The sequence below is a fragment of the Mesoplodon densirostris genome, chromosome 11 (genome assembly GCF_025265405.1).
Source record: "Mesoplodon densirostris isolate mMesDen1 chromosome 11, mMesDen1 primary haplotype, whole genome shotgun sequence".
Lineage (NCBI taxonomy): Eukaryota > Metazoa > Chordata > Mammalia > Artiodactyla > Ziphiidae > Mesoplodon > Mesoplodon densirostris.
Window position 1 is genome coordinate 86,512,121 of NC_082671.1, and position 27,886 is coordinate 86,540,006.

Genomic DNA, 27,886 nt, shown 5'->3' on the forward strand with positions numbered 1-27,886 from the left:
GTTGGAATGAAAGGGAGAAATTACCACCCAAACTGCTAGAGCACAGCTTGTGAAACAACTATAGCTGCCGTCTGTGCAAGGCTAGGAATGGGTCTCTTCTTGCCAGCCGCCGGTTGAAGGGCTCTTCTGGAGAAGCCCTTGCAACGCTGGCCAGCTGCTCCCCCCAGGCTCTTCCTCCTCTCTGTTCCCCTCTTCCAGCCACTGAAGAGCTCAGTCGGTTACCTACAGTACAAACATGGGTTGTTTGCAGGCTGCCTGGCGGTTACTTTGTAGCCTGGGGGGAATTTGGGGCTCTCTCCTGACTACATCCTTCACATTCCAGGGTGTGAGCCACTGAGGATAATGACCCAGGGAGACTTAAGTCAGGACCTATTGCAGGAGGTGGCCTGAGGGCCTTTGAATCCAGGTCACAATTTAAGTAGGGCCTCAAATTTAGATTTTAACATTATTACCCAAAGAGTTAAGTATAGACCCAGAGATAAAAGCAATGGGATTAAAAGAGGATGTTATTTCTCATATAACTTAAACGTACACACACACATGCACACACACACACACACACTCAGTTTACTTTACTGTGTAATTTATTCCATAGTTTTTATTTTTAAATGTCTGTAAATTGTAAAATATTATATATAGAAGATATTCCATTTTAAAAAGTAACATGAAACACCCCTGCACCTAAAACCCAGGGCAGGAGATCAGACTTGACCCTCTGACCTTTTCCCTGATTCATATCCTAAAACCCAGGGCAGGAGATCAGACTTGACCCTCTGACCTTTTCCCTGGTTCATATCCTAAAACCCAGGGCAGGAGATCAGACTTGACCCTCTGACCGTTTCCCTGGTTCATATCCTAAAACCCAGGGCAGGAGATCAGACTTGACCCTCTGACCGTTTCCCTGATTCATGTCCTAAAACCCAGGGCAGGAGATCAGACTTGACCCTCTGACCGTTTCCCTGGTTCATGTCCTAAAGCCCAGGGCAGGAGATCAGACTTGACCCTCTGACCGTTTCCCTGGTTCATGTCCCGCTATCACAAGCCTCCTCACCCAGGAGGTGATGCTGTCCCCAGGTTTGTGTTCACCGTCCCTTTGCTTTTTCTCTATCGTTTACTACCTGTGTGTTTATACCTAAACAAGAGTTTGCCTGCATTTGAACTTTATAAAGTGGAGTTCATACAGCATGTGTTCTTCTTTGACTCGCTGCTTTTAAAATTTATCCACTTTAAGTCTTGAAGCTATGGTTCATTTCGTTCCACTGTACAAATGCACACAAGGTACGTGTATCCATTCTATTGCCTGTAGACCTTTGGGTTATTTTGGGTGGTCGTTACTGTTGTTGTTTTCTGTTGTGGACATTGCTGCTATGAATTTTTTTTTTTTTTTTTTTTTTTTGCGGTACGCGGGTCTCTCACTGTTGTGGCCTCTCCCGTTGCGGAGCACAGGCTCCGGACGCGCAGGCTCAGCGGCCATGGCTCACGGCTCACGGGCCCAGCCGCTCCGAGGCACGTGGGATCCTCCCAGACCGGGGCACGAACCTGTGTCCCCTGCATCGGCAGGCGTACTCTCCACCACTGCGCCACCAGGGAAGCCCGAGCTAATGAAATTTTGTAGATATTTGCTTTGATATTGCAGACTCAAACTCAAAGTGGGTTTAAAAAAAATATATGACATGGGCTTCCCTGGTGGCGCAGTGGTTGAGAGTCTGCCTGCCGATGCAGGGGACACGGGTCCGTGCCCCGGTCCGGGAAGATCCCACGTGCTGCAGAGCGGCTGGGCCCGTGAGCCGTGAGCCATGGCCGCTGAGCCTGCGCGTCCGGAGCCTGTGCTCCGCAACGGGAGAGGCCACAACAGTGAGAGGCCCGCGTACCGCAAAAAAATTAATAAATCAATAAAAAATAAAAAAATATGACAATACAAGGTGGGAAAAAACCAAACTATACCAAAAACAGAATATAAAACAAAAAATATCTCTGGTCCCAGATTCCCAATCCTATTCCCCAGAGGTAATTATCATCCACAATTCCTAAGACACCCTTCTAGAAATTTCTCTACAAATAGAGTACACTTGTATCACATTTATATAAACCCCACCACTGCCCCTCTTTTAAAGCACAAATGAGTGTGTACTATACATATATATAGCTCTGTATCTTTCTTGCTTAACAATTTAGTTTGGACAGCTTCCCGTAGTAGCCAGTTGAGATCCACCTCTATTTTAGCATCTGCACTGTTTTCCGTTGTAATAGTTTTTAAAGTGGCTCTCCATTAATGGATGTCTAAGCTGATTCCAGAATTGGAAACGTAATGGTGGTGGTAGTGGGGATGGTGGTGATGAAGGCAGACTGTCCTGTTAGAAGAAGCAAGAAGAATAGGAGAAGGAGGCAAAGACATAAATATTTTCATCTTTATTTCTGTTCTTTAAATCTCTCAAAAAAATTTTTTTTAACCTGTTTTAATGTGTTTGGAGAACTGTATGGAAGTTGAAGAGAACAAGTTTTTTTTTCTGCTTGCCTTTCCTTCCTTGTGGTGGTCATAGTGCTGGAAGAGATTGTGATATTTAAGGATATGAGGGAAAGGAATGTGTTTACAATTTGTTGGCTGAAGAGCTGGGAGATTCCAGTTTTCTTCTCTCCTACTTCTAGTGCAAACAGCACCCTGTCGTAACAGGAGTGTTTCTTATAAGCTAATTAGCAAACCTTTCTTAAGGTAATTAATCTCTTTGGACCGTGGAGGACTTTCATTATACACAACTTATCATTGCATTAATATTTCTCTAAAGGTGTTGGTTGCCTATCCAAACACCATTTTCCTTGCCTTTCTGCCTGGCTGGCAGAGCCAGTACAGTAGAGGCTGAAAATGTTAGATTCTGCTTCCACAGCCTCCCTTGCAGGTAGCGCATGGATGTATGACTCAGGCCCGGCCAGAGGGACCTTGGAGAAATCTGAGGAGTTTCTGGAAAATATTTTCCTTCCTAACAAAATATGAAAGACGAGCAGTATTCTCATATATAGCCAGAAATTGTCTACATGTGTTTCTTAAAGCTGCAGTAGCTCCCTTGCCTCCATGAGAGAACTTGCAAATACCCTGAAGATAGTATAATGAAGAATTAGAAAGAACTTGGATCTTTGATAACATTTTTTAAAAATTTTACTTATTTTAATTTATTTATTTTTAGCTGCGTTGGGTCTTCATTGCTGCACACAGGCTTTCTCTAGTTGCTGCGCGAGGGCTTTCTGTAGTTGCGGCGAGCGGGGGCTACTCTTTGTTGCGGTGCGTGGGCTTCTCATTGTGGTGCCTTCTCTTGTTGTGGAGCACGGGCTCTAGGCGCACGGGCTTCAGTAGTTGTGGCCCACAGGCTCAGTAGTTGTGGCTCTCGGGCTGTAGAGTGCAGGCTCAGTAGTTGTGGTGCACAAGCTTAGTTGCTCCACAGCATGTGGGATCTTCCCGGTTCAGGGCTCCAACCCGTATCCCCTGCATTGGCAGGCGGATTCTCAAACACTGTGCCACCATGGAAGCCCCCTGATAACATTTTTAAGCCACCAAATTAGCCCTGTCCGCTGATCTTCTTAGTTTGTGACATCATAAGTGCCCTTATTATTGAACGTCTTTTATCCAGTTAATGAAATTACCCTACCTGATGTGGAATTTTATCTATAGGAAATGCTATCAAAGTAGAGAACTCAGTTATAAGACAGTTGAGTGCCTACTGTGTTCAAGAGGCAATGTGAGGCTGTGGGACTGCAAACAAGGGGGGAAAAGAATAAGGCAACTAATAATATGAGGCAGTAATGAATTTAGTGCAACCAGAGGGACTCAGACAGTAAGAGCAGCAGGGGCTCTGAGTAAGCACTGTTTACTAGATTGGAGGTGATAAGAAACACCTCTGTGTGGAAGAGGTTAAATTGAGTCAGACTCTGAAGGAACCCCAAGGTTTTGGTAAGTAGAGAGTTGGGGATGGTATTCCAGGAAGCCTGAAGTTTTAGAAAGAACATAGGCTATGGAATCAGACCTGAGCTTGAGCTTAGGCTCATCACTCACTAGTTTGTGAACTTGTCAAAGTCTTTGATTTCTTTGATACTCATCATGATAGACTAAACATAACTTGTAGGGGAGGAAAGACTTAGCAGTGAGCCTCAAAAACCTGAATGCCTGTCAGTTGTTCAGTGTGAACTTCAGAACTGACTTGGAACACTTTCAGATAATCATATCCTAGGTTGGGGCAAGAACATTTGGCAAGATTTATTGAAATTTTCGATGAAAGATGCTCTATTAGTGGTAAATAAATGATAATGCCCAACTCTGCTTGTCATTTAATTCTTGCCTAATTATGTTTGTCACGTTCCCACTGTTCATATATAAAATTTGGTTTCTTTGAAGGATGTGATACTTAATAAAATAAACATACCCTTGCCTCTGATTAGATATGATTGAACACTTTGAGTCAGCCCTGTAATATGAAGTATACGTTCAGTAATTGTTGACTGCGTGTTAACCTAGTATGAAAAGCAGTTGAGCAAAATTTTCTCTGACACAGGGATTATGGTCCTTACAGATAAATTTACAGTGGCCTTATTAATAAAACATCAGCCAAATGAACATCTAAAATAATGAATGACATCACAGGCATCATCAAGTATAGAAATCAAAGAAGTTTCAGTTCATCAAACTCAGGGTAACATCTTGGGCTGAATGAGGTTTCGTAGTGTTCTCAGTTGGTGGATCTTGAACAGATGGTTCTCTAATATTTTGGAATGCTGAATAAGGTAGATGGACTGAGTCAAATTAATAAAGTGTACCACACTGGAATATTAGTGTGTAGTTAGCAGCCTTTGGAGTCTTATCAGTTCATCAGCTTTCCCAATGTAAGGCCAAAAGAAAACCCTACCATTCATATATCTTAGGGAAGTAGGCACTCTTCCATTTGGGCACAAAGTTAATGTTTTCCAATGGTAATTCTGCACAAGACAGTTCTGTAATAAGCTCAGAGCAGGTGTCCTGTCTGAGAGTTTTTGCAGTCTCGTCGGGAAGTTAGGGCACTAAGCCAGGTACAGGCCCAGGATTTGGTTACAGTTCCCAGTAAAGAGCAAAAAAAAGCATCTGTCATTGAAGCTTTCCCAAACTACCTTCTATCCTTCCCAGGCTTTTTTTTTTTTCCCCTTTTACAAATCTAATTTGGATTTTTAAATATTTTTCCTGCAGGATTTGAGTCATAATAGATATACAGTGTAGATTAGGTGTACTGTGGTGCTTTCCTAAAGTCAGAAGAATCTTGAGTTGTTTTCTTTAACTGTGGCTTACAGTGAGGAGAATATGATTTGCAACATGCATATGTTGAAGGATTTCTTTTTTCAATCCGTAAATAAAAGACAAAAAGAAGTGTATCCTTTGTCAGACCCTTCTGATAAAAAGCACCAGGCACTGTGATAATTAGTTTAGCATTTCAGATGAGTAGAGATGGAATAAATCATCATTATGCATTTCTGAGACAAAGTGTCTGATTTTCCATCATGTGATGGATACTGTTACTTCAGGTGAGAATTCAGCTGTCCTTAACTTCACATGATTTTTTTAATAGTAGATCTGGTTACCTGATCCCTGCATCCCAGACAGAGACCCACTTAGTGTTGCTGTGCAGTGCAGTATGAGTGTACAGGCACATAATGATGAAGTCTTCCAAATTCATTAATAAATCCTTATGTGACTATGCACAGTACATGAACCAAGTCTGAAATCCCTATATGTACAGTATAGTCATGGTTCTGTGTTTTTAAAAAATTAATAAGGGGCTTCCCTGGTGGCGCAGTGGTTGAGAGTCCGCCTGCCGATGCAGGGGATACAGGTTCGTGCCCCGGTCTGGGAGGATCCCACGTGCCGCGGAGCAGCTGGGCCCGTGAGCCATGGCCGCTGAGCCTGCGCGTCCGGAGCCTGCGCCCCACAATGGGAGAGGCCACAACAGTGAGAGGCCCACGTACCACACACACACACAAAAAATTAATAAGAATCTAAGCAGTGTCTATATTTAAGGGGGGTCATGGGTGATTTTCCCCCTACTCATTTTGCTATTTCAACTTCTCTATTTCTCAATATTTTATTTTTATGATTAAAAAAATTTCCCCTTGCCTGCATGATAAAGTGTCAAGTCTAGCATGGTTTATATAGAGGCTGCCACAGGCTGTCTGTATTCTTCAGAGTTTCATGCCTCCTCCCTTTAGAAATACTTGCCCTGTACCTCTTTTTTGCCCCAGCCCTCGATCAAACCCTGACTTAGGATGACCCATTTAGCTCCAAGTTCTAGACACCCGAAGAAACTTTTCGTTCCCTAATTATTCTACTGTTTGCCTCTGTGGATACACCGTGTTCCTTGCTAGGCTCTCTTGGCTGATTTTTGAGCCTCCTCTTCTAAGGCCACGTCAAATATCATCTTCTTAGAAGGTGTCTCACTGAAGCCTTACTTATTTCCACTTCTTTGATTCCTGTAGTCCAGATTACATTTTTCTACAGTTGTATAGTTCTGTATGTCTCCCAGCCCAAGAACTCCTAGGCTAGAGTTTAGCATATTCATCTTTCTGACTCCAGTGCTTTTAGCATACTGCCTGGCTCACAAAAAAATGCCCAGAACAACATGTTTTAAGTGTCAGTTCTGTATCTTAGGGGGCCTGGCTTGGAACCTAAATTAATCAGTTCCTTTAACTGTCATAAAAACAATTTGGTCTAAGTCAGTGAGTAAGCCTTAGTTGTACTTTGTGTGCTTTTAGTTAAATTCAGCCTCTTTGAGAAACATTGGCTTTCTAAATAACTATTATGTAACGAACCAGGTCATTTTCAATCTGCATCAACATGGTATTTAGGATTTTGCTGACTTTTGCAGAATGTAAGATTAAATATTTTTGTGTCTAAATCTGATGTATTTAGTTACACCATAGATATTAGTGCCTTGCTAGTATACCATACAGATTTCTACTCTTTTTCTGTATTTTGTACATTTGCTCTTCTATATTCTGGTACTGAAAACAAATATTTATTAGAGGGTATCATGAACATTTCCGAAACTTTAAATATGTTAAAGAGCTGACAAAGTGCAATATGAATTGACACACCATTGAACTTGAAGTTCTTTTCCTGCTAGAATTGAACAAGTCTGTATGTTAATCAACATGCATTTATTGAGTACTTATATGTTATAGGTACTGCAAAGATAAAATAGTAGTTTCGACAGCTCCTGAATTTTCATTTTCTATGACTTTTTTGTATTTTATTTACTTGATTTTTTCAACTAGTTTGTGGAATAACTTGTAGTAGCGTGCATACATCTTAACTGTACAGTTGGATGATTTTTACCTGTGTTGCACCATGTAACTGTCCCCTGTGGCAGTGTTGTCCGCACCCAGCACTCCCTTGTGCCACCTTCTGGCAGATCATTCTCCCTTCCCCTGCTTCCCCACAGTGTAACCAGTTCTGGCCTCCCTATCCTTGGAATCATAGAGCATGTCCTTTTGGGTATGTAGTTTCTTTCATTAAGAATGACGTTATTGAGATGCACTGATGTTGTGTGTTAATAATTGTTCCTTCTTTATACTTGCTGCATATTATTTTTAACTGCTTTTTGCTTCATTTTCATTTTGGTGAATAAGATTCATTATATGGAAGTGTAAATATTCAATGTGTGTTAATTGGTATGTGCTGAGGGCTGCCCGCTTTACAGACCTAGTAGCGATAGAACTGTCGAGAAGAAGAGCTGCAAAGGCTTAGAGGTTGCAGAGCTCAGCCACTTCCTTTTCTCCAATGAGGGACCTAAGACTGGAGGGTTAACTAGACCCCAGGTCCTGCGTGGATCTAGACCAGGTTTCTTCCTGAGGTCAAGATGCTGTGTCACAATTCAGACTTGGTCATATGGATGATCCCAGTTAACAGGAAAGCAGTCTTGGGAAGCTAGTAATTTAGAAATCAGTAATCAGCAAGACTTAATACGTTGGCCCATAAATGGTAAGAATTTCAATTATCTGGAAATTTCTTTCATTCATCTATAATATTGCACTTCCCTCTTTGTGTCAGTTAGATTGAGGTGTTACTGACTCTGTTTGTGGAACGTATTCTTTTATTAGAACCAGTGCTTAAAGGAGAAGGAAGGGGAACGTTTTAACCAGTGTGCATGTTTATTATGATGTTTTCAGTTTCGATGCATTGTCTTGAACTTTTGCCATTCCCAGATGTTGTTCTTTTAAAGCCTCAATGAAAACCACAAAGATTATTTTTAGGATGAGAGGTCTTAGGGTAAATTCTGATTCTGTGATCTCTGTAAGTAAAAAAGTAGTCCTTAATCTTAAACCTTTCTGCTAAGGTAGTAGTGATTCATAGAAAGTTCCATAGAAAGGCTTTTAAAGAAGAGATTAGTGGACTCATAGCAATGGAAGATTAAATCCCTTACTGTAACATTCTTCAGAATGTTAGAGCCTCCTTAAGTATAATCAGTAAACATAGAAACAAGTGGCTTATCTTTTTTCTTAATTATAGAGCACTGGTTTTCAAACAGAATTGAAACCCATTAGTTGGTTATGAAATAGATTTAATGAATAGCAACTATCATTTTATATTTTTAGATGGAAAGGCAGAAGGAAGAGTACAGCAAATACCCATCTGTGTTACCCAGATTCAACAAACATTTTCACATTTGCTTTGTGTCTGCGTGTATGTATGTTACATACAGACATCAGGGCATATCTTTTCTGATACGTATCTAAAAATAAGGACTTTTCCTATATAATAAAATTAACATGCCTAACAAAATTAATTGTAATTTCCTAATATGTAGTTGTCTAAAAAATGAGCTAACCAACCGTGTTTTTTTAAAATACGGTTGCATGTATAAAGATAAGTGTTTCATAAAACTTGTGTTTCAGTTATGTATGTGTGTATACGTGTGCACATATGTATGTGTGTAGTGGCACATATGTATGTATGTAGTGGTACATATGTATTTCTTACTATGGGTCTCATTCAGAATTGGGAATATACTGCTTTATAGCATAGGAAAGTTGGTTATAATAAGTATTTGCTACCCAGTGATACTGCTGGTTCTGTGCTGAGTATTGTGTGGTGTCTAAAAAATGAATACTTCTAGTAATCTAAAAATCCAACAAGGAAGATAAAACAAGTAGGGACCCACTCAACAGTATAAATAAGAGCCAAAATGGATCAGGAAGGATAGGAAGTGACATGGGCCTCAAGGAAGAGATTTTGAAGGAATGGTAGGATTTGGATAAGAGAGAGGGCTTGGAAATGTTGTGTCCAAAGGGAATGATGTAACTACTGAGGTTAAAAAAAAAGAAGTACAGAAATGTATTGTGTTCTACAGTGCTGGGATCTGTCTGGTGGAGGTTGTAAGAAAGGAGGAAGACACTGGAGAACTGGAATGGGAAAAATTACTCAGATTAAATACCAACAGGAGGAAGAACCCAATTCCTTTATTAAAAAGAAGAATCGTACATCTTGAGCATTTTGTAACATGATGTAAGTGGAAGTTTAGAAGATGAGCGTAACGATTCGCTATGGACTAGATAGAAGTAAAATGTTGAAAGCAGGGTGCTTCCCTGGTGGCGCCGTGGTTGAGAGTCTGCCTGCCGATGCAGGGGACACGGGTTCGTGCCCTGGTCCGGGAAGATCCCACATGCCGCGGAGCGGCTGGGCCCGTGAGCCATGGCCGCTGAGCGTGTGCGTCCGGAGCCTGTGCTCTGCAACGGGAGAGGCCACAACAGTGAGAGGCCCGCGTACCGCAAAAAAAAGAAAACAAAAAAAAAAATGTTGAAAGCAATGAAACCCGATTAAACTATTGCCCTTTGTATATGTGAGGTAGGGAGTTGGGGGCCGGATTCAGGTAGATGGACCCGGAAATAGCAAGGAAGTGTCAATCTAGAGAGAAATTGCTAGACAAAGAAATAACAGAATTTGGTGGCAGCTTGAATAAGGGATGAAGGAGAGAAAACTTGGTAAAATTAGAGAATGAAGCCATTGATAGATAAGATCATGGGGTTAACTATAGCCTGATTGAAAAAAAATCTCACACTTTATAAAGACAAGCTTCCATGACATAATACTCTCAAGAAATAATTTAGGAGACTTTTTAGAGAAAGTAGCAAGTTATGATCATTAGATAAGCTTTTCTAATACAATTTCCCCTTGTTTTGCTTAAAGACTTAGAGATAGGAAATGTTAGACATCTGTCTTTTGGGTCTTAATTTAGAGTTCTGGTTTTACTGAAAATAGCCACATAGAAGACTAATGACACGTATTTAAAAATTAAGACCAGATATTGAGATTTAAAATTTTAGTCATTACAGGTACTGTACCTTTTTAAAAGTTAGATTAAATCACTCGAATACTAGGTCGTCTGCTTTTCGGTTGGTGGGCATTTTTTTTTTCTGGTACGCGGGCCTCTCACTGTTGTGGCCTCTCCCGTTGCGGAGCACAGGCTCCGGACGCGCAGGCTCAGCGGCCATGGCTCACGGGCCCAGCCGCTCCGTGGCAGGTGGGATCCTCCCGGACCGGGGCACGAACCCGTGTCCCCTGCATCGGCAGGCAGACTCTCAACCACTGCGCCACCAGGGGAGCCCCGATGGGCATTTTTAAGAAGTATGAGCTTTGCTGTTCAGGTTCATCGAAACTTGATCCTTAGGGCACTTCCTGGCGTGAGTTTGAGATCCTGCTCGTCTTTTCTCCTCCCTCTCTGCGGCAAGATGCGGATGCACACACAGGCAGATTCCATGCGGTGTCAGTGCTCAGCTTCTCCTGGAAGAGCTTAATCCTGACAACAGCACCACTGTTCTTGGCTCTGGACTTCTCTGAAGTTCCCACCTATTGGGGGTATGTTGTGTTTCCTAAACGATAGCTTATACTTACAGCTCTTATTCTGTACAAGGCCCTGTTCCAACTTCATAAATATTAATTGATTTCATCCTCACAGTCACCCTGTGAAGTTGACACCTGCCCCCACTTCACAGATGAGGAAACTGAGTCATAGAGTAAGGAACTACTTGCCCAAGGTGATAACAATTAACATGGCAGAGCTGGGATTGGAACCTGCATAGCCTGGCTCTGAATCTGTGCTTTTAAACCACTAACTTAGGCTACCACTGTGCCACAGTGAAGCTCTGTTTAGGACACACTTCTTTGGAATCAGGGCTTTTCCTGTGAATCTGAGCTGGCTAGTTGTTGCAAGTATTGTGAGTGGCCCTAGAAGGCTGTTGCCTCTGTTTGGAAATTCAGTTAACCCAAATACAGGCTTGGATTCTAAGAAGGGTCATGGTATAGTGTTTATCTTAAAAATCACAATCCACAATTCAATTCATTTCTTGCAGTTTCCTTCCTCCCAGATTACAAAACAATAAGTTCCTAGAGGACTGTTGTCTCTCCGAAACATGACTCTTTGGTGCTTGTGAACTGCTGTAGCTGTGGGAGAAGGAAGCCTCCTCTTATCTGCATCTTGGTAGCAGAGCCTGTAATGATTACAGTATCCACTACTTGGTAGCAGAGCCTGTAATGATTACAGTATCCACTAGAGCTTTAGCCAGAAGAAGGAGTTGATGTGTAAGCTGGCATGTTCCCCTGGCATTGAGAATCATTTTTAAAATGGTTAAAACAGAAGCAACCTACATTTTTTATTACACAAGATATCTTGGGATTTAAGCTAGTGTTTTGTTTTACTTATTAAATGTCAAATTTGGAATATCTCCAGTAATTGCCTTGTAGCACCAAGAACTGTCCAAAGCCGTCTGTTAGTATTCTCCCTTCTGGTTTCTCTACCATGCATACTTTTTACTTTGTAATATTTAACGGTAGCACAGTGATTTAAGTAAAGGAAATTTTAGGCGTTGTAAGGGTTATGGAAAACATGTTCGTGTCTAGGAAAGGGTCTGGTATATGCAGTAGGCTCTCAGTAGAGGTTGGAAATATTATGAAAGCCCAGCCCTTGGAGCCAGGTGGAATCACAGCTCTTCTACATGCTAGCTTTATGACTTCAGATAAGTCCCTTACTTTTTCCATCTGGAAATGAGAATAATTGTTGTAATCTCAGATTCTTAAAAGGAAAAATAAAATAAAGTATGTGAAGCATTTCGAAAATTATACGATACTTAATAAGTCCTTAGTAACTAGTAGCTTCTCTTTTTAAAATAAATTTGAACTATCTTGCCAAGATCCTGTCCTCTTTTGGACCATTCTTCTTGAGGCCTGCTTTTGGCCTTAAACAACTCATTGCCTTCTTAGACTTTAGAGGATAAAAGGGCTCCTTTATTTTTGTGTTCCTGTTCTATACAATTGTGATTTCCTAAGGCACAAGGAGCTATAATCGTCCTTGGTATCCCTGGGGCATTGGTTCCAGGACCCGCCTTGAATACCAAAATCCTTGGATGCTCAAGTCCTGTAGTCGGCCCCAGCTTCCACAGATTCAGCCACAGATTGTGTAGTGCCGTGGTATTGATTGAAAAAAAATCTGTGTGTAAGTGGACCTGTGCATTTCAAACCCATGTTGTTCAAGGATCATCTTTACCCTTGACAATCTTGCTGGTGTATTGGATAAATTATTTTTTAAAGTTTTTCATTTAATGCAATACAAGACTGCTTCCTTATATGCTACCACAAATAATGGATTGAGTTCAGACATGGATGTGTTAGAAGGAGCAACAGTTAGGATGGTAACCGCAGCGGAAATGTCACTTAGGAAGGGAGTACACCTGCATGTTCCGTACATTGTGGGTCTTAGTATCTGTCGTTTGGTAATTGGTTGCCTGTATTCTGCTTGGAGCAGCTAAGAGCCGTGAGACACATTAGTCTCCTGGATATTTGATCTCTTGCGTGAATCAAAACCATTAATTAACAGTCCAAAGTCCAGTCTGTCTTGAAAGCAGTCCAGCACCACCTCAGCTGTAGGTTCTTCTTGATCTCAGTTGCAAGCCGCTGAGAGGATGTTAAACATGTGGGACAACTGGCTGCCCCAGTTGGCTCTGTCAACCATTGATTCACGCAACAGATAACAAGGTCCTATTGAGGAAGGAATGTGGGGCAGGACACAGGTGGCTTAGGAGACATTCCTCCCCTCCAGGCTTCAAGACAGTGGGGGAACAAACGTTACACAAATGCTTACCAGACCTAGAGAAGAATTACTGGAAAAGGGGAACATGCAGATTTGGGGGAGAGTATAAAGGAAGCTGGGCATGGGAACTGGGGAGGCTTTGTGGAAGAGACAGTGTTTGGGTTGGTCCTCGGAAGGTACCTGGGGATGGAGGTATGGAAGGCCAGGGTGAGGTACTTAACACGGAGATTTCGGAGAGTGCATGAAGCATTCAGGGGTTTATTGGACTAATGGAATGCAGTGAAAGTTAAAAGCTTTAGAGCTTGGTACAAATCTTGGTTCTGTGTCTTATTAGCTGTAACCATGACTTATTTGATGGCCCTCACTTCCAAATCTATAAAGCAAAGCTAATGGCACCTACTTCATGGAGCTGCGGGGATTAAAGGAGAGCGTGTATCTAGCTGGATCCTTACTCTGGTGCTGGTGCGTAGATGTGCTCACAGTAGCTTTATGGATGAGTCTGCTGGGGGTAGGACAGGACCCTGATCAAGAGCATTTTAAATTCTTCACTAAGGATTTCACACTTTAGGGAACTTAAAAGATTTTTGAGAAGGAACAGGACATGGTCTGTTTTATCTTTTAAAAAGATAATTTTGTGCTCGCTTCGGCAACACATATACGAAAATTGGAACAATACAGAGAAGATTAGCATGGCCCCTGCGCAAGGATGACACGCAAATTCATGAAGCGTTCCGTATTTTAAAAAAATAAAAAATAAAAAGATAATTTTATTCAGTCCAAAGAAGTCAGAGTTGTTATACTGATTGTCTCATTTGAAGGTCCAGCATGGCTTCAAAGTAAGGTTGTTTTTCCATATTAATAAATATCAAAATGTTGATTGAATGCATTTTTCATGGACATTAAAGTTTTTTCTTTAAATGTAATGCTGTTTATAATTTTGGTAGAACTAAAAGCAGCTTTTTATTTCCAATTGCTATTTGGTGAAAATGCTGCTGGCTTACATTAGAAAAAATAAAATTGCTCAAGGGAAATAACTTCAGTATTGCAAAAGGGAAAGAAATTAATATAGATCAGTTTTCCTTTGCTCCCTCAAAACTTAACTGTGTTATTTCTAAGCCCTGTGTGATGTCTCGTAGTGTTCTGATCCATTTAAAACAGAATTCTATATTACACATCATCCAGTACATATGCCCCTACCCTGGTATTTGTTATAGTACCAAAAACAAATTAAACCCCTGGCCTGCAGGGAATAGTTCAATTATGAGGCTTAAGTTTGCTTAGGGAATGTGCTTTAGGGCCTGAGTACCAAATGCTCTTTTCTGGCTCAGTCTCTTTTTTTTTTTTTTTGCGGTACGCGGGCCTCTCACTGTTGTGGCTTCTCCCGTTGTGGAGCACAGGCTCCGGACGCGCAGGCTCAGCGGCCATGGCTCACGGGCCCAGCCGCTCCGCGGCATGTGGGAACTTCCCGGACCGGGGCACGAACCCGTGTCCCCTGCATCGGCAGGCGGACTCTCAACCACTGCGCCACCAGGGAAGCCCCTGGCTCAGTCTTAATATAGCATCTTTTCAAAGGACATGGACCAAGTTGTGACCCTACTTTCTCTGGGTGCCCTGGGAAAGGAGGATGGAAGGAGCTGTGCCAACTTATAAGCTCGGTGTGTTTGACTACATTCCCCCAATTACATTTGGGAGTGAGTCTAGTTTCATCTCCAGGCAGCCTGACATACCTAGCATCTTTAGATTGAAGTTGACCTAGCTCTTTCCAATGAGAATCAGGTTATGATAGGCACATGGAAAATATAGGTGGAGTAGCAATAATACCCAAAAGTTCTAAAAAAGGAAGGAAAAGCAAATAGGCTCATTGCCAAGTCTAACAGTTACTCTCAGTTTGGTTCTGAAGTTCCTAGTATCCACAGCAAAAAGGGAAACATGATTATTGATATCTGATAGACACCCCTATCATATTTACTATTATATCCACTGTATGTTTTGATCCAAGAAGCTATACTTTAGTAGACAAATTGCCTTCCCTTTTATGTAGGGCACCTATAATGAACAGAGCATAGATTGAAATGAAAAGTTACTCGGGTATGTATTCAGGCTGCTTCTTTTAAAAGCAGGCATTAGGCCAAGTGAGATCTCCAAGGATTCTTCCACCTCTGAAAGTAACTTCCGTTGCAGGTGACTGTGACTCATATGAAGTTATCCATCATTGTGTATCTAAGAGGGCGATACGTGTCCTTCAAACACCTTGTTCAGATTGGAGATGCCGAAAGACAGCAGGACAGGGCTGGGATTTGTAGTTATTGCTCAGAAGCTTAGCTTAAGCACATGTCCCTGCCAAGAACACTCACCCTCCATGTTTTGGGGGTAGGGGAGGTGGTGAATAAATGCTATAGGACAAGGAAAAGATTAGGCCTCGGCCCTGGGGGGAGGCAGGCCTTCTGCCCGCAGGCTTCCTTTCCGGCCATTCTGCTCCGCCCACTGGATCAGGGCCTTGGGAACCATTTATTCCCCCTTAGAGCTGCCTCTGCTCCCTCAGTTCCTGGGGGTGCTTCTCCTGGAGCACAACGTCCCACTTCTCCCTTAGACCTCAGAGCAAGTGCTCAGGTCCCTTTCCCGGGAAGGTTTTGCTGACGGATGCTGCTAGGAACGGACGGGGAATAACCATGGTGGGCACGGATCCCAGAACCCCTCCGAAGTTGTTAGGTTAGTGCCCAGGGGTTCTCACTCACCCCTTCCCTAGGTTCTGAGTATAGGAACTAAAAGCCTCAATGACGCTTATTCTAGTTTAGTCCTAAGTTTGGAGCTTCCTGTTTCCCCTTCTTTAGAACTCACCATCCCGCGTCTCCCTGCAAGAAGGAACTGTGACCCCTTCCATCAGGAAGGCACAGGCTCCCGCCCCAGACGCACAGGCTCAGCGGCCATGGCTCACGGTCCCAGCCGCTCCGCGGCATGTGGGATCCTCCTGGACCGGGGCACGAACCCGTGTCCCCTTCATTGGCAGGCGGACTCTCAACCACTGCGCCACCAGGGAAGCCCAGGAAGGCAGAGTTCTTGGTAGAGGTGAGGGGCCGGCGTTAGGGGTTCACTTCCCGTCCCTAAACTTGCCTGTTTTCGAGGTACATGGGGTTCCCAGAGAGTCCTTCCTCTTCTCAGCAGCACCCTTTTCTCATGTCTCCTCACAGCCTCCACTGCTCCCTCCCTCGGGGACGTGGCTGTCCTTTAGCTGCAGGTGGTTCTCAGTGTAGATTGGTTTTCATTACCATACCCTTCCCCTTCTGCTCTTCAAGGCACATCTTTTTTAATCTGGCCTCCCCCCTCCTTTAATTTAATTCTTGTATAGATTATAAAGTACACAGTAGATCTTTACCAGGTAAGGGATTAATTTGCGTTAATTGAAAGCTCTTTTGAAGAAATAGATATTTTTCCTAGTGTATGTAACTCAAAGTAGGTTACCTACCACTGTTGCCTGGCAGAGGCTAAATGAGAAGATAATTATTTCTAATTACAGTATCAAGTGTTTGTAAGTGCTTGAAGATATTTGAAGAATTTGTTTTTGAGAACCCTGAACACTTTGCCTAATCTCCCTTACACTGTTAATTAGCAGTATCTGTGGATAAAGGATTGGGCTTTCAAAAGTACGTGTATTCCAGCCCTGGTTCCAAAGGATCCTTGATTCCAGGTTTACTTTACCTGCAGTCAAGAAAGAGAACTTTTGATGCTACAGATTTTCTTTTTTCAATGATACCAAGAGGAAGAGGTGGGGAGAAATAAAACCTTTATGGTAAAACTAGTGACTCAATTCCTGTTCCGTACACCGTGAACAGAATGTGCCATTGTCAGAAACGAACTACGAAAGGAAGTGTTCTTTGTCTAAACAAATTAGAACAAACATTGTACTAAGACACTTTACTAATAACATATCCTTTTGGATACCACATGAGGGTCTTTTGGATTTTTCATTTTGAGCATGTAGTGTGGAGAAGTAGCTTTCTTCTCAAATACAGGTTTTGAATATTCTGTATAGGTATCCACATGAATGGAGTAATTTTGTCTTGATAAGGATGCTTATTGAGCCTTCAGAGTTATCTTTCCAGTACAGATTGGCTCAATTAGCAAGAAAACCAAATGTTTGATGCTAGGGTCCCGTGAATGAGTTGGCTTCCCTGGGTTCCATATTCACTGAGTAGCTAGACATTTTGCAAGTGTGTATCAGGTGACCACAGTGTAGCAAGAGGGAAGATGGCTTGGTAGCATCATGTATATTACCAGTAAGAAAGTGATATAGGGACTTCCCTGGTGGCACAATGGTTAAGAATCCACCTGCCAGTGCAGGGGACATGAGTTCGAGCCCTGGTCCGGGAAGATCCCACATGCCGTGAAGCAACTAAGCCCGTGTGCCACAACTACTGAGCCCGCGTGCCTAGAGCCCGCGCACCACAACAAAGAGTAGCCCCCGCTCACCGCCATTAGAGAGAGCCCGCGCTCAGCAACGAAGACCCAACGCAGCCAAAAATAATAAATACATTAAAAAAAGAAAAAGAAAGGGATATAAAGCTCCCATTCTTCTGATAGAACATGCAAAGGTCCCCCCTTCAGGGCCATGCTGAGCAGTGCCTTGTTTCCTCAGCTCTGTCACCCCGCCTAGGGAAGGGTGTCTTCCCTTCTCTCCAGGCAAATCCATGGCTCATCTGCTGAGCGCCTGTTCCTGTGTATGTCTAGATATCAACTCTTCACTTGTGAGGCCCCAGCATCTTCTTTATAGGCCCCTTATCTTACTTGCTTTTCTGGTTTTTACCATTTTTCTCCTTCCTTCTCTTTCTGATTGTAAATGCGTGGGCATGATTCTGATAAAAGCAATAGCCTTTTTATCCTCATCAAATTATTTTGCCTCAGTCACTGTTTGCCTTTTAGAGCATGGATGAAGAGGAATGGACTTTATAGGCCGTGCCAAACCCGAGAGGGGTGTGGCTCCAGGTGGCAACACCAGGGCCATGGTAGGAAGTCACGTGGATGAAGATTTCAAGCTCAGCCTGAGGGTTGGGTCTGGACCGAACCCGGAGTGCTCACAGAAGTCCGGGTGACCATGTGAGGGACACTGCAGAATGGGTTCTCACGCGGTTGGTGGCTTGTACAGATCTCCCAGAGTCTTGCATATTTCATATAAACTGAGTGGAGCCCCAGCTAAGCTGTTTATTTTCTGTGGATTTCAAGAAACATACATTTTTTTTTTTTTTTTTTTTTTGCGGTGCGTGGGCCTCTCACTGTTGTGGCCTCTCCTGTTGCAGAGCACAGGCTCCGGACGCGTAGGCTCAGTGGCCATGGCTCACGGGCCCAGCCGCTCCGCGGCATGTGGGATCTTCCTGGACCGGGGCATGAACCTGTGTCCCCTGCATCGGCAGGCGGACTCTCAACCACTGCGCCACCAGGGAAGCCCAAGAAACATACATATTCTTTATGAGCCTTGCTTTTCTCATAAAATAGGGCTGGTGTGAAGAATATGTGAATACATAAAAAATATTTAGCATAATGCCTGACTCACAATAAAAGTACTCAGTCAATATTGTCAGGGAAGCATGCTCTGGAGACAGACGGCCTGGATTTCAGTCCTATCTCTGATGTTTACTAGGCAATTTACTTAGCTTCTCTGCATCTAGTTTTCTCATTTGTAAAATGGTAATAATAGTAGAACCTGTCTCAGATTTTTTAACCAATAGGATGTAGCATGTGTCACTAACAGGATATTTTTCCTGCCGGGCATGTGGTAGGATTGAAGTTAGGTAGGGCCAGTGCAGTGAGTTCAGGAAGCCCAGGAGTCCCTTCTGGGGAAATCTTTAGGAACCAGTGGGCGATTCACCAAGTTCCCTGCTCCTGCCATGGCCACCAGCAGCATTCCTGATGGTAGGGGCTCCATCACAGCCTGGGTCCCTCAGCCTACTAGCAGCAGGCTTGTTAGCATGAGCGAGGGATGAGCCTTTCCCTTTTTTTAAGCCCCTGGGATTTTGACGTCGATTGTTACCCCAGCAAAGCCTAGCACATTCTGACTGGCACACCAGAGGAACAACAGCCTTGATGCTACACCTAAAGTTAGTTTTCAGCTGAAATGAGTAAGAGTACAGAATGTCAGCTGTGTTGGCTCGGACACTTAGGCCACAAAAACCTGCAAAAGCCTTTGGATCCTGAACCTGTAGTTCCTTTGTGGGCCTGTCTGTAACACCGCTCTCGTGTGTGCTCTGAAATACCTGTTGCCTGGGCAGTGACCGCCGGTTTGAAGGACCTGACCCTTTCCTTAGATGACGGAACTCAAGCAGCTTTTCTTTAGGCAAAAGTTTATCATATCTGGCCTTGGGACTAAGCAGGTGGTTGTTATCTGGCCTCGGGACTAAGCAGCTGGTTGTTATCTGTCCCCTGGTTTTGATCTCTCGGCCCCTGCACCTTCTGGCCACTCTGTGACCCCAGAGCCCCAGGCTCTCCTGCCTCAGTCCACGCCCTCCCGGTGTCCACAGTAACCTGCATTCCCCCTTCCAGTTCTCTTGGTTTGGGTGATGTGCCTCTGCTTGGCTATGCTGCCCTTTTAGTTCATGTCTCTCTGGAGCTTTAGGGGGCACACATGAAATGTCATAGGGTACAGCCCTCTCTTGAAGCTTGAACCATGTGTTTGAGCAGCACTGGTAATGACCGATATGTGCCTGGCATCCCAGTGAGGAAGGTGAGCTCCCGGGGGTAATGGTGCTGGAGGCTTGGGTTGGAGCAGAGGTGATTCATTGTCAGGTTTTGACATCTGTCCAGGGCTTAAAGGTTTTCCTTGCCTTTGTTCCAGAACATTGAGATGACAGTGGAAATGTTTCTGCTGCCAGAAGGAAAACATCATTAGGAATGGGTTTTCACTAGAATACTGGTGGTCTGCTTTTCACGTAAGGTAATAATAGACAGGTAATTCAGAGAGAACTGAAGGAGGTTAGCAGTCATTTTTAAAGACAGCATCTTTTCTGCCAAAACGGTAATTCAACTTCCTTTTTTAAATTTTATTTTATTATTTTTAAAATTTTTTGGCCGTGCTGTAAAGCATCTTACTTCCCCGACCAGGGATGGAACCCGCTCCCCCTGCAGTGGAAGCGCGAAGTCTTAACCACTGGACCACCAGGGAAGTCCAGCTTCCTTATTTTTTAAAAATTGGAATATACAACAGCATAATAAAAAGAATGACTCCTTACAATCCCACAGTGCAAAGATAGCCCTTGTTAACAATTTGGAGCTTGTTTTTCTTTTAGTTTTTTTCATACAAGTACATTTTTTAAATGAAATTGGGATGATAAACAATAGCAAACCTTTACTGAAACCATTTTCTGTGCCAGGAAGTCTTTAAGTACTTCATGTGCATTATCTCATTTATTTCTCACGACTCTTCAAAGAATCATTATCACCATTTTACAGAAGAAGAAACTGAAGCACAGAGAGGCTAAGTCATTTTTCCAAGGCCACACAACTCGTAAGAGTGGTGCCAAGATGGAAACCAAAGCAGTCTGTCTCCTGAGCCCAGGGTTTTGACTATCCTGTGTGTGACACTGTCTTACAGTCAAGATAGTTTGGAGTCCACTTCATGGCATTTTGCAGTGTTAGCTCTTGAGTTATCTGGTTCTATCTCCTCATTCTATAGATTAGGAAATCAAAGACCACACAGGTGATTAGATATACCCGAGGACATATAGCTGGTAAATGTCAGTGCCAAAACTGGAGCATGTGTCCCACGATCCACCTGCTGATTGACTCTGGGCGATCTGTGGACCTTTGTCCTCCTCCCTGGGCCCCAGCCCTGAAGCAGCTGCGTTGTACTGGTGACCTCCGTGCCGAGTCCAGATGAAATGGAGGACGGAGGACTCCCACAGCTTTCTTCCAGCATATACCTGAAATCCCAGTTTGAGTTCAGGGAAATGGGTGGGCATCTAGTGATACATGTTAGCTGGCTCTTAATTATCCTGCAGAGCTAGGGCTGCAAAAGGCTGAAGCGTGCAGCCCAGCCATAGTTCCAGCTTTCCCCCCCATCAGACATTTCTAACTGAGATCTGCCAACCAGCAGTAAGATTGATTGATTGATTGAGCTTTAAACACTGTTGCTTTCCTCCACCTGGACTCTCGGGGACATGCCAGGCATTGTTGTAGCTTGAAAGTAAGCCAGAAGTCAGCCAGCCATCCGTGCGTAAACATTCCTGCGTACACGGCTGGCCCGGCCCAGCATCTGTGAGAGAACTGGGCCCTTGCCCTGAGATGCCGGGGCTGGGTGGCCAGCTGCCATGGGCTTAAGAATTAAAGGAAGAGGAACAGGTGATGCGGCGATGCCTTCTTGCTGTGTTTGGTAAGGTAAGATTTAACAGCCTCTGTATCTTCAGAGGTTTGGTGAACTTCTTAATAGGGACTATCAAGCAGGTGGTTTTTTTTTTTTTTTTTTTCAACAACCTAATCTGATCTTATCAGAGTCCAGGAGGGCAGGAGCCCTCCTTCTTATGACTCTTTTGCTCTCACAATGTGGAGCAAAAGAAAGACAAGAGGAACACATGATACATTAATCAAAACTAGTGTATTCTGTTAGAAGTCAGGTTCGTGGTTACCTCTGGAGATGGGGGTGATGTTGTTATGACTGAAGGGGACACAAGGGGAGCTTCTGTTCTTTTTTTTTTTAAACTGGTCCTGGTTACACTAGTTTCACAGTTTGTGAAGATTTGAGTTTTATTCTTTTTAGATGTGCTCTTTTCTGCATGTAAATGAAACTTCAGTTAAAGTTTAAGTCTTTATTTTTATTTGTGGATCAAGTTGCTCATGGATACTCCAGAAAATCTGTTTAGTTGAATCGGGTTGAAATGATGTAGAACTTTCTACCTAGGTATTAAGAAAACATCTTTACCTGGAATGGTGGCGTCTATCTGGACGGAACTGCTGTGGTCCTTTTTTTATTCTCTTCAAATGTATCTTAAATGATTTCAGTGTAGATTCTCCTGGAATGAAGAATGATGTTGCTCTAATTCAGCAGACATTTCACTGACGGCCTCCTGTGAATAAGGAACAGCGCTGGCTGAACCAGCTGGGTGCACGTGTGACACCGCCTGTCCCCTGAAGGAGCACGTGAGCAACAGAAGGAGGGATAAAGTGCCCCAAGAGCACCACGGGGGAATCACAGGAAGGACAGGCGGCCTTCTGGCGGGACTAGGCAAAGATTCATGGAAAAAGTAGCACTTGAAATGGATCGTAAAGAGTATGTTGGATTTGGGGACCTTCCAGCGCAGGGGACGTGGGTTCGATCCCTGGTCGGGGAACTAAGATCCCACATGCCTTGGGGCAGCTAAGCCCGCGTGCCACAACTAAGACCCGATGCAGCCATAAATAAATAAATAGATAGCTAGATAGATAGATAGTATGTTGGCGTTTGATAAACAGAAGTGGACGGCTGGCTGGCATTGTGAATATCATGCATATGAACTGTAGGTTGTGTGGCTCACTTAAGATGACTGGCATCCATCAGGTGCAAGGTGAGGCCTGAAAGGTAAGCTGCGGACTTAACAGTGACCAGGCTGTATTACATAATTGGGGAGGCACTAGGCCAAAGAGATTTTCTGAGACGTAGAGTAGCACAATCAGATTGGATATCTTCAGTGAAATGGAATTTCCAGCCTCGTGGTTGGACCGTTCCCGTTAATTACCCTGTCTGCCCAAAACAAACATTTCCTGGGCTTAGTGCATCCTTTGTTACTGTAATTTGAGCCCATTCCTGTTTGGGTCCACTGGTGAACCATAGCTGCTTGGCTTCCATGAACTTCCTGTGGTCATCTCTCCAGGACCTGAAGATGATTATTATGTACCTTCTTTAGTCTCTACACCCGTCCTTCCCCCTTGACCAGGTGAAGTCACAATTCCTTTATTCCTTTTTCTAGTCTTATAGTGATTTGGCATTTATTTCCTTCCAGCCTTTCCCATGTGATGCTCTTCTGCCAATTAAAGCAACCAGGGTCTCTTACGGCAAAGCTGTGTGTGGGAAGACAGGGGTCGAGAAATAACGCTAACAAACTTTTGTAAGTTGTGAAAGAGGCCTGACCCACCGACCTGGGATTGTGTCCCACTGTACCATTGGGCTCCCCCCTTCTGGAAAAAGCCCTGGGTAGCCTTTTTCATATGGCAGAATGTTAATGCTCATTGTTGGAAATGGTCCACATTTGAGCCTGAGTCACTTTGGCAGTATGAGGTCTGTTATTATCTTAGCGATTTTTTTTTTTTTTTTACTATGTCAGCCTCTTCTCTCCTTAAAAAAAGCTAACTTGAACTGAATATTGTCCTGTCTCCCATTGTTTCTGTCAAGACTGTATATCAAGGCATTTTGCTAATCAAAGGGTTGTTAACTTGAAAAATAAGATGCTTCAGTTTAGATCTTAAGTATTTTTGTTTAGAGATTGTGTTCAGACTCTATAAAGACCTGTTTTTAGTCCTCTGGGGACAAGAGTAGTAGAGTGTCCTGAGGTGGAAAACGGACCAGCGTTAGGGTGACTTGGATTCAAATCCTAGCTCTTTAAGTCTCCGTTTCTACATGTTATATGGATGTAACACATTCTTTGCCTGCCATGGTGGTGAGGCTCAGACAAGGCAAACCCTGGGGACATTCAGTGCCTGGCACACAGACCACAGTTGCCTTTCCCATTCATTCATTCATTCATTCATTTATTAATTATTGTCAGCAATACCTCATTCAACAATACCTCATGGAAATCCTTCCAAGTTTCCTAGTATGGTTCTTTTTTTTTTTTTTGAATTTTTGAATTTTATTTTATTTATTTTTTTTATACAGCAGGTTCTTACTAGTCATCAATTTTATACACATCAGTGTATACAAGTCAACCCCAATAGCCCAGTTCATCACACCACCACCCCCACTCCCCCACCGCATTCCCCCCTTGGTGTCCATACGTTTGTTCTCTGCATCTGTGTCTCTATTTCTGCCCTGCAAACCAGTTCATCTGTACCATTTTTCTAGGTTCCACATACATGCGTTAATATACGATATTCGTGTTTCTCTTTCTGACTTCCTTCACTCTGTATGACAGTCTCTAGATCCATCCACACCTCAGCAAATGACCCAATTTCGTTCCTTTTTATGGCTGAGTAATATTCCATTGTAAATATGTACCACATCTTCTTTATCCATTCGTCTGTCGATGGACATTTAGGTTGCTTCCATGACCTGGCTATTGTAAATAGTGCTGCAGTGAACATTGGGGTGCATGCCTTTCCCTTTTAGAGCACAATCTAGCCACCCCCTTTGCCAGGGTGCTCAATGTTGCTTTGCAATTCCTTTTTTCCAGGTGGCCCTTGAGTGAGAAAGCTATTTCACATGGTCTTAATATTGTCACTGTTGTTGTTGTTGTTTTTAACATCTTTATTGGAGTATAATTGCTTTACATGGTGTGTTAGTTTCTGCTGTACAACAAAGTGAATCAGCTATACGTATACATATATCCCCATATCCCCTCCCTCTTGCATCTCCCTCCCACCCTCCCTATCCCACCCCTCTAGGTGGTCACAAAGCACCGAGCTGATCTCCCTGTGCTATGCGGCTGCTTCCCACTAGCTATCGGTTTTACATTTGGTAGTGTGTATATGTCCATGCCACTCTCTCACTTCGTCCCGGCTTACCCTTCCCCCTCCCCATTGTTGTTTTTAATCACTTTGGTTGTGGTTTGGGTTATTTGTTTCCATATCTGAATACTGTTGTTTTATTACTCAATTATTAAAATTAATCTTGCTCCATATTATTCCATCACATCTGTTTAATCATTCCATTAAGAAAGTAATTTCTGGGCTTCCCTGGTGGCGCAGTGGTTGAGAGTCCGCCTGCTGATGCAGGGGACGTGGGTTCGTGCCCCGGTCCAGGAAGATCCCACATGCCGCGGAGCGGCTGGGCCCGTGAGCCATGGCCGCTGGGCCTGCGCGTCCGGAGCCTGTGCTCCGCAGCGGGAGAGGCCACAACAGTGAGAGGGCCAGCGTACCGCAAAAAAAAAAAAAAAAAAAAAAAAGTAATTTCTTGTGTTGACGAATGTACCTACTGGGACTTTGATTACTTGCTTCCTTCCTTCCTTCCCTCTCTCCCTTCCTTCCTTTTTTTTTTTTTTCCATTTTTCTGTTAAATGATTGAGTACCAAATTGGGTTCATTTCCCACAATGGTGAAGTTCACTGTGAATGGGGCATGGCAGGCATCCCAGTCACCTGGGCACTTTGGGAAACCAGAACAGACTTGATAACCTCACCTCATTATGTATTTTCTACCCTGGCAACCAAGAGTTACTATCTAATCAGGCAGAAAGTCAGATACCCTGGCAGAGGTGAATCTCATCGTTCGTATACATGGGTGCAGGAGGAGTTGGGTTGTTCTGCATTCAACTTGAGAGGGTAGTAGGGAGTTTTATCTTTTGGATCCTTGCAGTTTGAAAATCTGGGGCGTAAAATATGTCTGTTGTGTGTGCACAGATTCCATCACAGTGACAGTCTCTTCGACTTCCAGTCTTAAAGTGCTTCTTCCCTGTCTCCTCCAGGTAGGACGTCATGACATGAATACCCTAAGCCTTCCCCTGAACATCCGCCGAGGCGGGTCAGACACCAACCTCAACTTTGATGTACCAGATGGCATCCTGGACTTCCACAAGGTCAAACTCAGCGCGGACAGCCTGAAGCAGAAAATTCTAAAGGTCACAGAGCAGATAAGAATCGAGCAAACGTCCCGCGATGGGCATGTCGCAGAGTATCTGAAACTAGTCAGCAGCGCGGACAAGCAGCAGGCTGGCCGCATCAAGCAGGTCTTTGAGAAGAAGAATCAGAAGTCGGCTCAGTCCATTGCCCAGCTGCAGAAGAAGTTAGATCAGTACCGCAGAAAGCTCCGGGAGCTCGAGCAGAATGGGGCCCCCAGGAGCTCAAAGGACATTGCCAAGGACAACCTGAAGGACATCCAGTCCCCTCTGAAGGATGCGCAGGCCAAGGCTCGCACCGTTCCCCACGGCCTGGAGAGCAGTAAGTCGGGCCTGCCGGGGCTGTCCCTCACCCCACCCGTCTTCGTCTTCAGCAAGTCCAGAGAGTTCGCCAACTTGATCCGGAATAAGTTTGGCAGTGCCGACAACATCGCTCACCTAAGAAACTCCTTGGAGGATTTCCGGCCCGAGGCCAGCACCAGGGCCTACGGGGGCAGCGCCACCATCGTGAACAAGCCCAAGTACGGCAGCGACGACGAGTGCTCGAGCGGCACGTCGGGCTCTGCCGATAGCAACGGGAACCAGTCGTTCGGGGCCGGGGGCACTGGCGCGCTGGACAGCCAGGGCAAGCTCACGGCCATCCTGGAGGAGCTCAGGGAGATCAAGGACACCCAGGCGCAGCTGGCCGAGGACATCGAGGCGCTGAAGGTGCAGTTCAAGAGGGAGTATGGCTTCATCTCTCAGACCCTGCAAGAGGAGACGTACAGGTATTTCATGCTCTTCTCTTCACATTCTTTCAGGAGCACAAGTTACTACCTGCAGAGAGATTGCTCGAAGGTGATATGCTAGTGGTTGTATTTTCTGTCAATATGGATATAGGTCAAAAGGCATTTAGGAATCGATAGTTCTTTCCATACCTTGTGATTCTAAGTCTTGAAATTTGTGACTTGAAGCCTGACAGCTTAGAGAAAGACCTTATACATGTGGGTCTGTTAAAATATCACCGTATAGTCGATGACTCGTGCATATTCAGCTCCTGATTCAGTAGGCTGCTGTTATGAGGTCTCAGTACACTAATTCGTAGATCTGTATTTGATTTCCCTCCATAATAACTGTCAAGTAAAAAATGAATTCATTGTCCAGCTAGGTAGCTTTTATTCGGTACATAAATCTTGAAGTCTTTATGTAGTGTATTTTTTTATGATATTGTATTTTGCTCAGTAAACTTTTAACCCTAAATGAAGAGCCTTCAAAAGGAATCTTAAGATTATAAGTATAATCAATAATAAATTCAAATCTTGTGGATTATATTAGCTAATTTTTAAAGTCCAGTGTTGTGTAGGCTGGCTTTTAGGTGCCTCTAGCTTAAAAAGTGTGTATGCCCAAGTATGAGGTGATTTTCCACCATTTTCCCAAGTTTTTTTGTCAAATAAACGTTAACTTCTAAAAATGTAGATTAAAAAGTGAATGCCTATTACATATGGTAAGAGTTAAAATTTAAATTTAGTTTACACGTTTCTTATGTGATATATGATTTTATATATGTGTTAATTTAGAGATGTGGCTTTTTTCGGCTGTCATATTTTATGAAATGATTTTTTAAAAGCTTTCCACCTACATCTTTGACTTTGGATTCTTTGTCACATAAGAACTGTTTCTGCGTCACAGTTTTTCCAGATAATATTGACTTTAATTCCTTTCAGATAGTTTGGGATACAGCAGCCTTTGGATCCCTTTATTTCAAGACACAAATATCCATTAGGACAGCTTTGGCTCTCATTTGTTATATAACATGTTTGTGATCTCCATGATTTGGTCACTCACTATATTACTTTAAGAGATCTTTATTTTTTCTTTTTAGTTTTTATTTAACATTGGAGTATAGTTGACTGATAATGTTGTGTTAGTTTCAGGTGTACAGCAAAGTGATTCGGTTATACATATATCTATTCTTTTTCAGCTTCTTTTCCCATATAGGTTATTAAGAGTATTGAGTAGAGTTCCCTGTGCCATATAGTAGATCCTTGTTGATTATCTATTTTATATATAGTAGTGTGTAGACATTAATCCCAAAC

At 43.4% G+C, this 27,886-nt stretch overlaps 1 protein-coding gene and 1 non-coding gene across 2 annotated transcripts in view; both read left to right on the forward strand.

Annotated features, from left to right (window-relative positions):
• Positions 1-27,886, forward strand: part of TMCC3 (transmembrane and coiled-coil domain family 3) — a 67,743-nt gene that overhangs the window by 32,600 nt on the left and 7,257 nt on the right. Inside the window, exon 2 of the mRNA XM_060113185.1 lies at positions 25,662-26,578. Within this exon, the coding sequence (XP_059969168.1) occupies positions 25,662-26,578 (917 nt within the window). The remainder of the gene's footprint in view (positions 1-25,661; positions 26,579-27,886) is intronic.
• LOC132499685 (U6 spliceosomal RNA) lies at positions 13,723-13,829 on the forward strand. Its single transcript, XR_009533914.1, has one exon. It is a non-coding gene; the product is annotated as a U6 spliceosomal RNA (small nuclear RNA).